Below are 14,150 nucleotides of genomic sequence, written 5' to 3' on the forward strand. Positions count from 1 at the left end.
GTCAAATGTTGATTACATAGAAAAACTCAAGAGAGTCTAATGAAATGGTGATTCAGTTAATGAACAAACTTACACTGGCCAAATTCCTCAATATTGACTCTATCAATCATTCCTTCATATTTTGATCAAAATGTATAATTGTGTATCTATATTTGCATGTGTTTATTTATTTAATTTGTGTTCCCGGGAAAAATAAAAGTTCTATGAACACTGAAAACAAATTCTGACTTGTACTCTAATAAAAACTCATGTCTAGAAAAAAGTTAGGGCTCAGAAAAATATTTTGATGAATAGATGATAAGGTAAAGTAAAGCAAAAGACTCATCATTTGTTTGTAAAAAAACAGAACACACAGACAACAAAACCTGCTAGGTCATTCTATAGTGACAAATTAGACAAAAAAATTCAGTTTTTAATACTGCAAAGATTTTGTATTAGTTTCCCATGGCTTCTGTAATAAATTACCATGAACTTGAGAATTTAAAACAACATGAATTTATTTCTCACAGTTCTGGAAATCAGATGTCAGAAATTAAAGGAATGAATGGATCCATTCCCTTAGTTCTAAAAATACAGAAAATAATTTCCCAAAACATCCCAAGACCAGGTCTGTAGTGGTAAGACAAATAGCTATATTTTGTTTTTTTAAATTTCTGTGGAGATTTCTAGGCTTTTAAGAAAGAAGTAAATGTGAAAAAGCTTGCATGAGGTCCTAACATCACCTAAACCAGAGATTCCTATGAGTTTTAATTTTTGTGGCCTAAATTGGCTGTAGCATTGCTGATTTGATGAGTGAAAGCTCTTCCCTCTAAGCTTCCCTCTCCCCTCCCATGTCCTCTCAGCTAAAAAAAAACATACAAACATTATCCTCTGATATCTCCAGTCAGGTTAGGAAGGCCAATCTGGAATTGGAGCCTCCCGAGATATCCACTTGTATGACACTAAAAGCTTCCCCTGAGATTTGTGGTGTGATAGATTTGTAGTCGTCCTCTGCCTTGATATTTGCAAGAGCACACTCCTGAGTTATGCTCCACAGGTGGGGAAGGAGTGTTCCTGGGTGCAGACTTCTGGTCTATAATCTGGTCATGAAGGTTTTCCATACTTCCTCCTTTTACCATCATTTGTCTGTTCCTATGACAAAGGTAAATATGAAGAAAACATACAATCATAGCCAATTAGAATGGGAAAGGGCTCTAAAAGGTTCAACAGTTTTTATTTTGCAAATGTGGAAAATAAAGCCCAGAAAGGTTAAATGGCTAGACCGTAGACACCCTGTTAGCTAGTCATCTTGTCACTCCTAACATGCTGTTCTTTCCACTCTACTATGCTGCTTTACAGTATCCAGATCTTCATGCTCATTGCCATCAGATGTCTCATATAAATGATTGGGGTGATGGTTAGACTACAAAGGGATATTCCACCTCCTAATTTTTTTTATTTAGAATGTGCCAGAATTAAAGTAGTGCAAATACCATCTCTCTTTCTGAATTTCAGAGGTCATAAAACTTTCAACATCTATTTGGGGATCTCAAATGTAAAGCCATTTTCTTTAGGAACATCAAAATTTGAATAGTCAATATTGTTGGCTAAATCTCTTGCAGTAACCAAGAGATGAGATAGACTATGAAAGTAATGGCCTAGATTACCTGATTTTTAAGATGCTAGCATCTTTTTAAAAATTATTACATCAAACTAAAAAGCTTCTGTACAGCAAAGGAAATCATCAACAAAATGAAAAGAGAGAACATATTTGCCAATGATACATCAGATAAGGAGTTAATTTCCAAATTATGTAAAATGTTATTATCTTTTATGCTTGTCAACAAATTTTCATATTCACTTTCACATCAGAGCAAGATAGCAGTCAATGAAGGATATAGAGGAGCTGTGAATTAATTTCTTAATTGATTTCTTGTGAATTAACTTCTGGCCAAGTGGCAGACCTACATCTAGATAATTATCAATAAAACTAAAATTAAAATTGGCCTTGTGTTTATAGTACAATCCTTCCCATAGGATTGATACTTTCTGGGTCAAAAGGAGTTGTTTTGTGTCCTTTTGCACCTACAAATAGAATAGATAAGAAATTTAGTTAATACATTGGCTATTCTTGGTGCATCAGTAGAATACAGAAATTAACTTTTCCAAAAAGAAATTAAATCAGATTCACATGTTTATGCATTTGGACCAACTCTGGCAACTCTAGCAAGCACAGACATGTAAGAATTGATAAACCAGTCTCAGAGGAAGTAACCTCATTGTTAGTAGGGTGTCCTGGAATATTCTGGTTACTTTTATGATCATTTTGTAACATTTATACACACTTTTATTGTAGCACATCACTTTGGGGGTTAACTTATAGATCTACTTGTCTCTACCCCCTTAAAAAGTCAGGAATCGTGTAACACCAGCTCCTGGTATAGAGCTGGTTTATGTGCAAAACTAGTGAGTAGGAGAATGAGAAGAAGAGGGAACTAGCATTCCATGTGCCAGGCATTGTGTTAGTAGGGCTACACATGTCATTTAATTTCACCTTTTCAGCTCTGTATAAAAATACATTGGGTATTACATGAACTGGGTATTTCATAGACAATGAAACAGATACACAGAGTGTAAGTAATGTTCCCAAGGCAGCATTCCATCTAAATTGCTCTTCAGTGAATGACACATCTGTACAATTGGAAAAAAGTATATCTTGTATTATACTTGTAAACAGTCAGCTTGGGCTCTTCTAAATGATTGTAATATATCTATAACCTGACACATTTTTTTCTCTCTTTCAGGGCTCAATTCTACCTCTCTTGTTTCTACCAATTACTTTTTCACATTAAACCCTAGTTAAGATTTTGACTGTGCCATGTAATTTACTTGTTATTAATACCTATCTGCTTATAATTGCCTGTTTACACAATTATGTTTACCACTCCGCGCTTTTATTCATGATGTTTCTTCTGCCTTGTCTAATAGTAGCGGCAGTAGTAGCAGCCCTGGTGAATTAGATATAAAAGTGTAGGTGTCCCTAAAGCAGGGCTCCAAATTACTGTGTATCTTCAGCTATTATTAACAAGCTTGTGAGATATCGCTCCGAAATGGGAAATGTATTTGACAGGGCTTATCAGCATTATATACTAATGACTGACAAAATGTTTACTATATTTTACTTTCTGTTGATTAAGCTTTCTATGTATAGCTTAGACATGGTGCTTGAAAGATATGGAAAGTAGTGAAAAAAAGTTCTCTGTGGTTTGATGTAATAGAGTATACCAGATAGCCAGTAAGCTGAAATGTGTGTCAGAGTCATAATATGGTAGCCCCAATTAACAGGGACATTCCAGTGTCCTTCCACACATCTCCTGAACCACCTCACTCAACGCACCACAAACCATCATTTAGTCCCATTTCTTGCACACAGGCTCCTGACCTTGACAGGAATCTGACAAGAGACTCTGTTCAATTCTCATTATAATCAAGTAGCATTATCTTGTGTTCACTCATTTTGTCATAGATGCTTCTCATGATGTTTCCCCAATGACTTTAATGGAGAACATTTCAGAGGTGACTGAGTTTATTCTTGTGGGGTTAACAGATACCCTAGAGATGCAGATCCCACTCTTCATAATCTTCTCTCTCATCTACCTTATCACTCTGGTTGGAAACCTGGGGATGATCATGTTGATTATGTTGGACTCTCAACTCCACACTCCCATGTACTTTTTTCTCAGTAACCTCTCCCTGGTTGACTGTGTTTATGCCTCAGCTGTCACTCCCAAGGTAATCATGGGGTTTCTCACAGGAGATAAGACCATATCATACAATGCATGTGCTTCCCAGATGTTTTTCTTTGCAGCTTTTGCCACCACTGAAAGTTTCCTCCTGGCCTCAATGGCCTTTGACCGCCATGTAGCAGTATGTAAACCCCTGCATTATACCACCACTATGACAAATACTATGTGTGCCTTACTGGTCACTGGACCCTACATCTGTGGACTCTTGGAATCTTGCATTCATGTTGTCTTCACTTTCCACCTCTCCTTCTGTCATTCCAATATTGTTAATCACTTTTTCTGTGACATTCCCCCATTGCTGGCTCTCTCTTGCTCTGATATTAACACAAATGAGACTGTGCTCTTCATATTGGCAGCGTTCAATGTCTTTTTCACTCTCTTGGTTATCTTGAACTCTTACCTGTTCATTTTCATTGCTATCCTGAGGATGCACTCAACTGAGGGACAGAAGAAAGCCTTCTCCACCTGTGTGTCCCACCTAACAACTGTTTCCATTTTCTATGGGACAATCATGTTCATGTACTTACAGCCAAATTCTAGTCATTCCATGGACACAGACAAAATGGCATCCATATTCTATACCATGGTCATCCCCATGCTGAACCCTCTGGTCTATAGCCTAAGAAACAAAGAGGTCAAGAGTGCATTCAAGAAAGTGATTGGAAAAGCAAAGTCTTCACTGGGCTTAGCCTGCTAACTAGAAATGGCATGCAAACCATTGAAACTTCTAATAGATTTCTAGTATCTATAAATATTTTTTGAATTTATATTATTCTTATCTTTTTAAAAGAGAGGTAAGCCTTTATTTCCTTGTTTCACAAATAAAGCTGGATGAACTGATAATTATATTTTTCTTTAATTTTTTTAGCAGTTCCCTCCAAATGAGATTAATTCTATTCATGTTTTGGGAATATGACTAGGTAGGAGAAATGTTGGATGCATTTTCCCAGAAATACAATATTACTTCTATCTTAAGATCAAGATTATAATCCTAGATCTTATCAAATCCCATACTATATTACTCTATCAGTCTGAAGTGCTTTGTAGGTAAACCTCCTAAGTATATGACATCACAGTTATATTTTCAATTACTAAAATTCAAAAGAACTTCATGCTTCTTTTTTTTCCTGCAAAAAACTTTATTGTTTAATTTGGTCCAATGCATGAAAGAGGGCTCCAGGGTGGTTAAAAGAATGACTAGTAGTTTCAGGAAGAGGCTCAGGTAAAAGCCAGACACCAGGGGATGCAGAGGGGCCCCTCAAAGGCTTCTGGGCTCCAGAGGCTCCTAGTCATGCTTGAGGGTGAGCCTTTCAAAGAGATATTTGCCCAGCCCAGCCTGGGGGCTGCCAGCCTGAAGATGTTAGTCAGGTGGCCGCCCATCTTCTTGATGAGTTTCACCTCCTCACCCAGGAAGTGGTTCTCCAGGAAGTCAGAGAGATGAGCATCTGCGCAGGTAGAACCCGGGGCACCCAGTTCCAAAAGGGCCTGGTTCAAGTTCTTCTCCAAGGCCAGGGCAGCTTCCCTGGCATCCTGAATTTTGCCCACTCATCTTGGGAAGGTTTCAGCACATCCTGGAAGAGAATGTGGCCACCAAGCTTGTTTTGCAACTTTAAGAGATGCTCAGCGCCCTCGCACTTCACCAACTCGGGGAAGAAATGACCTAAACCCTCAAGAGCCACATCGTCACAGTCAAAATAGAAGTCCAGAGAGAGGTAGGTGTGGGAGGCCCGCAAATGCAGGTTGGCCAGGTGGTTGACCACAGCCTCCACCTTGGTGGAAAAATTCTGGTTGTTCAGCAATAAGGAGTTAAGGCAGAAAACAAAAAACAAACAAACAAACAAACAAAAACAAAACAAAACGGTGTGTTGGCTGGTCCTGGAGGTGTTTCTGAAGATGGTGACTGGATAAGATGCAGGAGAGTGGTTGGAGGCTGGAAGAAGGGGCGTCCCTGGGTCTGTTCCGTCCAAACACTGTTGAAGCAAGAGACAGATCCAAGACCACCGAAGGCACTGCCTCGATGATTCTTGTTACATAGTATAGAAGCTTGGTTCTCCAACATTCATGCTCTTAGGAATGATGTTGAGACTGTTGACATGCAGAATCCTAAGATCTAATTTTAAATAATCTAATTTGGTATACCATGGTGGAGCCCAGAAATCTGTATAATTATCACTCATTAGCTGAGATAGCAAGAATGTCAGTGGTGACTTTGGATGATGAGGAATATAATATAAGCAAAATTTATTTAGTTTCTGAATTTCAGAGAAAAAAAAAAAACAGTTCAAAAGGCAAAAATATATCCATACCTACTCCTTACCTGAATTCTAATAGATAAAGTTCATATAAGAGAGTTTGGGTAAGGAAGACTGCCTAATGCTTAAACTACCCCTGTATTCCAGATGGAGTTGGTGTGCAGACCACACTTTGAGAACTGTTACCCTAGAGCAGTGGTTCAAGGGCATTATTAAAAGACCAACAGCATCAGCATCACCTGGAATTTTTCATAAATGTTAATTATAGAAACTCTTCCATCCAGACCTATAGAATCAGAAACTCTAGGAGTACAGCCCAGATATTTGTGCTTTAACAAGTCCTCCTGGTGATACTAAAACATTGAGAACCACCAGACTCATGCAACCTAGGAACACTAGCCTAAAATTTTAGTTCAGCTAACAATTGTTTGATCCTATAACATACTGTAGTGGGCATATTTTAAAAATCTCTTTTAGCAAGGACCAATAGTCTTCTCAGGGCATCTTTGTTACGAAAGCATTACAAAGACTGAAAGAGACATGAAAAAATGGAAATAATATTGATCTAGCATTTTCCTTGAAAGTTTTAAAATCTTCTTTAATGTTGATATTCTGAAGACTCTCCATTACTCACCACCGTCCTAACAACTGTAGGAGCACATTGGGTCACATAGGTTTTTGAGACCATCAGAAGTATATAAAGGGGTTGGAGCCCTTATGTTCTCTTTTATTGCCACTAATTACAACAAAGCCCATGTTATCTGGAAAGACTTGTCATTTCTGTTTTCTAGAAGTTTGTACTGCATGATGAGGAGCTTCACCTAGGGGTCCTCAAACTTTTTAAACAGGGGGCCAGTTCACTGTCCCTCAGACCGTTGGAGGGCCGGACTATAGTTTAAAAAAAAACTATGAACAAATTCCTATGAGTACTACGGGCCCAGGACGAGTTGGCTGCTAAGCAGGACAGGCAGCGGCACCCGGCGGGCTGGATAAATGTCCTTGGCGGGCCGCATGTGGCCCACGGGCCATAGTTTGAGGACCCCTGAAAAGAAACTAAACTGGAAAATTCATATGCTCAATGAACATTGACTTTTAGGAGAGTCAAATACCACACATCTCACTTTCAAGAGGATTTTATCTAGTTTTATGTTTCAAAATTTCTCTAGAGTGCTGTTAGAAATAAGGCAAGCCCCCCAAGTCAGGGGTTCTGGTAGAATAAACACTCAGGATCCAGGAAGCAAGGCAAACATATTTACCTCTACATAGAAGGGTGCACACACATGGTCTGGAAGCGCATGCACACCAAGCAGGTGGGCTGCTTGGGTTTATAATCCCTTATGCATGTGACCTGTCCTTTGCTCTTGGTTGGAGCTCAAGTGCAAGTCTTTCACGATTGGCTAATTCAAAGGGAGGGGTTGGCCTTTGCTGTTTCAAGATGGCACCCCCCAGGGGAGCTGTAAGCCATGCAGCCAACATGGTGGCTGCCAAGTCACGCAGTCCAAAATGGCAGCTGTCTAAATTGTTCTTTGACAGAAAAGATGACTTGTTTATTCTCACAAGTGCTAACAATGAATTTTGGTCTATCATAAATACTACACATTCTGGGCTATTTTGTATAGATCACTGACCATAGGTAAATTTCATACTACCAAACAAGACAATTTGGTCCTTATAATTGCTAGTGAACATAATTATGTCATGTTTAAAGAATTATGGATATTGTAAAGTAACTAGTATTTTGAAGAAACTGTGGTTCTATTAATGGTAAGGAGAGATAATGTGCTCTTAATCTCTGTGTGCACTTGCTTCATAGATGAGTTATCTATATTGTTCCTAAGTCAAAGGATGGCTCTCTCAATTGACCACTGTAATAAAAAAAAATAGTCGAGTTAATGTGCTGTTGTTGTTGTTATATATGTAGACTAGTACATAAAAACCTCTGATAATCCTTAGATGAAAGGTTTTCAAGAAATTACAGGATTAAAATAGAAATTCTGTTAGCAGGTTGAAAATAGAAATTCTGTTAGCAGAATCAGGGGTAAAACAGTACATGAAATTGAAGGGAAGTAAATAAAAGAGGAGTAAATAAAACAACCTGGTTGGGTGAGAGTTAAAAATATAGTTATCATCATAGAAATTAGAAAGAAATATAAATATGACTGACAGGGAAAAGAGAAAGCTAAAAGTGATAAATGGGACGTAAGTCCAATCTAAGAGAAAGGAAGTAGAAATTACAATTTAGAGTTTTGAGGTTAGAAGGGACCATGAACATCATCTAATCCAATCATTTATGACACCTCCAATTTTCCTTAGTAGGCTCATTTTAGTGCACTTTAGGCCTTCTGTGAGCCCTGACTTGTCATGAACATTTCACTGGTTAGGTTTGCCAGAACACAACATCCAGAGGTCCCTATCAGTATAGATAGGAATGAGGACACCATCCTGTGTCCCCAGGTAGCAGTTATCTGTGAGCATCACGTGGAAAGTTGCCTATTAACTTTGCCACAGTTGATCAACCCAGGAAATTTTTTCCAAATATGATTTTAGTTGAATTTGTTTTAAGAAAGCCCATTGGGGAAATTTCTCCTCTTTGGGACCCATTATTTTAAGACATGCTATCGGCCACTAAATTGTCTGGCTAAATCAGGCAAGAATGGCCTCAAGAGTAAAGAGGAGAATGCAAAAGATGAGCCTGGTCCTCCCATGCAAGATTCTGGCATAGGATGATTTCTTGCTATCCCTGTTTATTTTGTCCTATCCTAAGGAAGACATTCTAACATCTGACTCATTTCCTGAGCCCCGGCACATTCTTTCCCACCCACATCTAAATATTACGAGGACATCACCTACCAGCCACTTTTTATTTCTAGGTGTTTGTGCACATCTGAAGCCCATGTATTCTTATTTCATTTCATCCTTAAAGAACAGGATACACAGGGCCAGAAAGCACGTCAGGAGAGCTCCCTTAATCATCTGTGACAGAAACTTTTAACATTTCAAAAAAAATTGTTTTGTCTGTATGAATTTTCTTTGATGTTTGATAGAATGAAGTAAATTACAAAGAGGTAAGAAATCATCTTCAGATCTCTTTCAAAATTTAATTGGCTATTCTTTTCCTAGTTGATCTTAACTTACTGAGTATAATACTTCAGAGCAAGGGAAGTCAAACAAGACCTGCAGACCAAATTCAGACTCTTTTTGTATAGCTCTTGAGCTAAGAATGTGTTTTCACTATTAGAGAAAAGAATGGAAGAAGAAAGGTAGGATGGAAGGGAGGAAGAGAGGGAGGGATGAAAGAATGCATTAAAATTAAGGTCAAAGGATTTCTTTTTCTGGCTACCCAAAAGTCTTCCCAAGAATATAAAAATAAGTGTTTCCATTTTTTTAACTTTATTTTTAATCTCCATTTTTTTAAAAAGCTATAATGATCACCATAAATTTGTTTTAAGATTACATGCCTTAAATTTGTCTTGTTACTATATTACATATATTGGTGTTAAATTTGTTTCACTATTGGGTTTTGAGTGTTCTAAGTAGTTATTGCTTGTATGGAAAAAACTTTTGTGTTTTATATAAAGTAAAAGCCCTTTCATCCAAAGCAATTAGATCCAGTGCTTGATTGGTTAACTGAAAAGGCAGTTATAAGGAAATTAATTTTAAAATGTATGTAATCCTTAAAATCTTCATTTAACTTAAAACATATATTTGTACATTGTACCCCCAGCCTTCTGATATTTGGCCAAACATTTTCTGTGTGCTTTTTTTTAAATATGTTTTTATTTATTTCATAGAAATGAAGGGAGAGGGAGAGAAAGATAAAATCATTGATGAGAAGGAAACATCTATTAGCTGCCTCCTGCCCACCCTGGATCAAGCCCACAGTCCAGGCATGTGCCCTGACTGGGAATTGAACTGTGACCTCTTGATTCATGAGATGAAGCTCAACCAATTTATCCACACCAGCCAGTTCTGTGTGTGCTTTTTGTTGATGGATTATTGCAAACTGAATTGTTTCTTGCATGAACCATACTCACAAATCATTGCCTCAATTTGCAATATCAATGTCTTTAACATAAAATAAATATATAAAGACATTTGTGAAAAAGTGTATGCTATGTCATCTTTTTATGATTTTTCCCTCAAACATATATAGCAGTTATGCCCATCTTAGCAAATTTTCAGTAAATTATTATTTGTTTGCAACTCACTTTTATCAAATATTTCCAAAACATTAACATTGATTGGCATTGAAAAAAATTCTTTTTCACATTCACAGTTCCACATTTCATACACTTTTATTAACTTTAATAATATCAAGAGTGTCAACAAACACAATTGACTTGGTAAGCAGAAACCTCAACTGGAAGAAATACAAGAATCCAGATGTAGAGGAGTTCAGTGTGGAGTGGACACCCACAGTGTAGTTTATAGAGGGAAAGAAAACAAGGTGTTTAAATACAAATTAGTTAACTATTGACCTTCTTAAAAATGTTCCTTGTTATTTCTAAAAACTTCTCAGTTGGCTGCCTTGGGGCTTTCATAGGAACAATTAGTTGTCTCATCTTTTTTTGGCTGGGAATCATGGTTTATTTTATGTTCTAGAATTTCCAGAAAATGTTTGGATAAAAGGAGTAATAGTTTTTATATGACACTGTATTTTTTGCCTCTTAAAAAAATCTTTGTTTTTTAACTCAATCTGAACAAAGACTTTGTATTTTAATAGAGGTATATGTCAATCTATATTGATTGTCCTAATTGATATGTTTTATCCTGCTTCTGACAATTGTCAGAGGGGAGGGGTCCTGGGGGACTGGGTAAGAAAGTGAAGAGATTAAGCGAGGAAAGGAAAGGAAAGGAAGGGAAGGGAAGGGAAGGGAAGGGAAGGGAAGGGAAGGGAAGGGAAAAGGGAAAAGGGAAGGGGAAGGGGAAAGGGAAAGGGAAAAGGAAAGGGAAAGGGAAAGGGAAAGGGAAAGGGAAAGGGAAAGGGAAAGGGAAAGGGAAAGGGAAAGGGAAAGGGAAAGGGAAAGGAAAAGGAAAAAGAAGACCTCATAGAGAGACAGCAGTATGGTGATCACCAGAGGGAAAGGTTGGTGGGCAGAGGTAAAAGAGAGTATAGGAGGGATAATTGGTGATGGAAGGATGCTTGGCTTGAGGTGGTGGACACACAATACAATATATAGATGATGTATTATAGAATTGTACACCTGAAACCTATATAATTTTGTTAACCAATGTCACCCCAATAAATTCAATATGAATAAATAAAGACGATTTAAGCAAAGTTCTAAATTAAAAACTAAAATAATAAAAATAATAAAAATAAAACAATAATAATAAAACAAATTATATGACTATTTTAGTCTGGCCAAAATAGTCATATAACTTAATTATTAGCACCTTTCTAGGATAACTTTGATTATTTGGCTAGGTGGCCTAGAATTTAATTTTTTTTTAAATATATGTTTTTTCATGTTACCAACTAAGCTATCAAAGGGTGCACAATTTTATTATCCAATGTCATTTCATAAATTTAATAAAAAACAAAACAAAGATTTTTGTTCTATACAATTCTTTATTCATTTTGTTCTTTTTTTAAACTATAACTTTATTCTTTTGTGCTTTTTCTCTTTAATTTTTGGGAAAGGCATATTTATATGATATACATTTGGAAAAATATATTTTGTTTGTGCTTAAAGTGATTAACATTAACTGTTAAAAAATATAAAAATTAAAAACTTGTATCCACATTAAATAATAATTTGGTTTATACTGAATTATTATTTATGTAGTTTGAGGAAACTAGCACAATATTACCTATCTTGCTTTTCTATACCCATTTCTCATATTTTTATATAAGTTATGATTGTAGCTCTAGTTTAATATTAGCCCGACCAGCATGGCTCAGTGGTTGAGCATCAACCTATGAACCAGGAGGTCACAGTTTGCTTCCTGGTCAGGGCACATTCCCGGGTTATGGGCTCAGTCCCCAGTGTGAAGTGTGCAGGAGGCAGCAGATCAATGATTCTCTCTCATCATTAATGTTTCTATACCTCTATCCTTTTCCCTTCTCCTCTGAAATAAATAAAAATATATATTTTTTAAATTATTTTCCATAATAAGTTTTTCAAGATTTCTATTTGAAATTTCTGTTCTTTTTAAAACAATATTTGAAATACTTATTTAGACATAACTGTGTTTTACTGTGTTTTAAATCTCACAACTTTCCTTTTGTATCACAAAATACCCAACAATTAATTTTTATTTTAATTATTTTTTTAAAAAAACTAATTATTTGAGTTATTGAGTTAATGTTTCAGCACGGATGTAGATGATATAATTCCAGAGCTGTTACAATTTTTTTAAAAGTTTTTCATGTTATAATACATGGATGACAACTGGGTTGGATAAAATCTCTTAATCAGGACTTATTTTTCCTTAAAACATTTTGAATAGTGGATCATCATCTCCTGGATGTTTTTTATCATAAAAAAACATTTTTTAAATACAAATCTATCAGAAAGTGGTGACTTTGTGAAAAACTGTTATTTTTCTTTTCTTTTCTTTTCTTTTTTTCCCCCTTCTAGGAAATTTCTAGTTTCCTCATCATCTTTCCTTATCTCAGCTAGCTCCACTCTTGTTTCTACCTACCATATATCCAATGCTTACCTGTCAGTATATTTGAACTCTAAAATTTGGGTTGACAATTGAAGTCTTACAGAAAATACTTCAGTAAGGGAAAATATATGTGGTATATGTCAAATATAAGTGGCACCTTGGAATAAAGATGTGTTCCCAGTCCTCTATGTGACCAAAACATCCAGAATGAAGATTTTCATAATTCAAAATGTAATCTATAAAATAAATGTCTACAACAATATATGTATGAATCTTTTACAAAAGCAAAGAGCTGGCACCTATGGATGAATATTGAATGGCCGATGTTTCAAGTTATTTTAGATCTTTTTTTCTTTAGGAACATACATATGAATAATTCTAAGGATTATTATTCATATCTTTTATTACAATTAGAATCTCGATCACAATAAGGTAATTTCCATATCAGAAACAAAACTTAAAAATCTTTATTTTCCTCGGGCAATAGTGAACTCAGCAAAGGAAGATTCGGCACTTTCTGTTCTTTTTTGCAGGAGACATGTTTGCGAGGAGCCCTGTCCTCAACCAGTCCGGCCCCACTGAGTTTGTGTTCCGAGTATTCACTGCTGTCCCTGAATTCCAGGCTCTCCTCTTCCTCCTCTTCCTCCTCCTCTACCTGATGATCCTTTGTGGCAACACAGCCATCATCTGGGCGGTGTGCACACACAGCTCCCTGCGCACCCCAATGTACTTCTTCCTGTCCAACTTGTCCTTCATAGAGATCAGCTACACCACCGTGGTGGTGCCCTTGATGCTTTCCAACATCTTTGGAGCCCAGAAGCCCATTTCTCTGGCTGGCTGTGGGGCCCAAATGTTCTTTTTTCTCACTCTTGGTGGTGCTGACTGTTTTCTCTTGGCAATCATGGCATATGATCGCTATGTGGCCATCTGCCACCCACTGCACTACACCCTCATCATGACCCAGAAGCTGTGCATCCAGATGGTGGGCTGTGCCGTGGGTCTGGCGCTCTACCTGTCCCTGCAGCTCACATCCTTAATCTTCACCTTGCCCTTCTGTGGACGCCTCCAGGAAATCAACCACTTCCTCTGTGATGTGCCTCCTGTCCTGCGGCTGGCCTGCGCTGACATCCACGTGCACCAGGCCGTCCTCTATGTTGTGAGCATCCTCGTGCTGACTGTCCCTTTCATCCTTATTTCTGTCTCTTACATGTTCATCACCTTGGCCATCCTGCGCATCCGTTCTGCTGACGGCCGCCGCCGGGCCTTCTCCACCTGCTCCTCCCACCTCACCGTGGTCTTGCTGCAGTATGGCTTCTGTGCCTTGGTCTACCTGCGTCCCCAGTCTAGCTCTTCCGTGGATGAGGACCGCCAATTTGCACTCATTTACACCTTTGTCACCCCCTTACTCAATCCCCTGATTTACACCCTTAGGAACAAGGATGTCAAAGATGCCCTGAAAAAGGCCATTAGTAGCAAAGGAACAGCTGAAGCTCTCTGA

At 37.5% G+C, this 14,150-nt stretch overlaps 1 protein-coding gene across 1 annotated transcript in view; it reads left to right on the forward strand.

Annotated features, from left to right (window-relative positions):
- Nucleotides 1-14,150, forward strand: part of LOC308233735 (uncharacterized protein) — a gene marked incomplete at both ends in the record, with an annotated part of 35,015 nt that extends 20,865 nt beyond the window's left edge. Inside the window, 2 exons of the mRNA XM_080640683.1 lie at nucleotides 3,506-4,426; nucleotides 13,186-14,150. Coding sequence (XP_080496809.1) covers nucleotides 3,506-4,426; nucleotides 13,186-14,150 — 1,886 coding nt within the window. The remainder of the gene's footprint in view (nucleotides 1-3,505; nucleotides 4,427-13,185) is intronic.

Source organism: Plecotus auritus (genome assembly GCF_963455305.1).
Source record: "Plecotus auritus genome assembly, chromosome: 9".
Lineage (NCBI taxonomy): Eukaryota > Metazoa > Chordata > Mammalia > Chiroptera > Vespertilionidae > Plecotus > Plecotus auritus.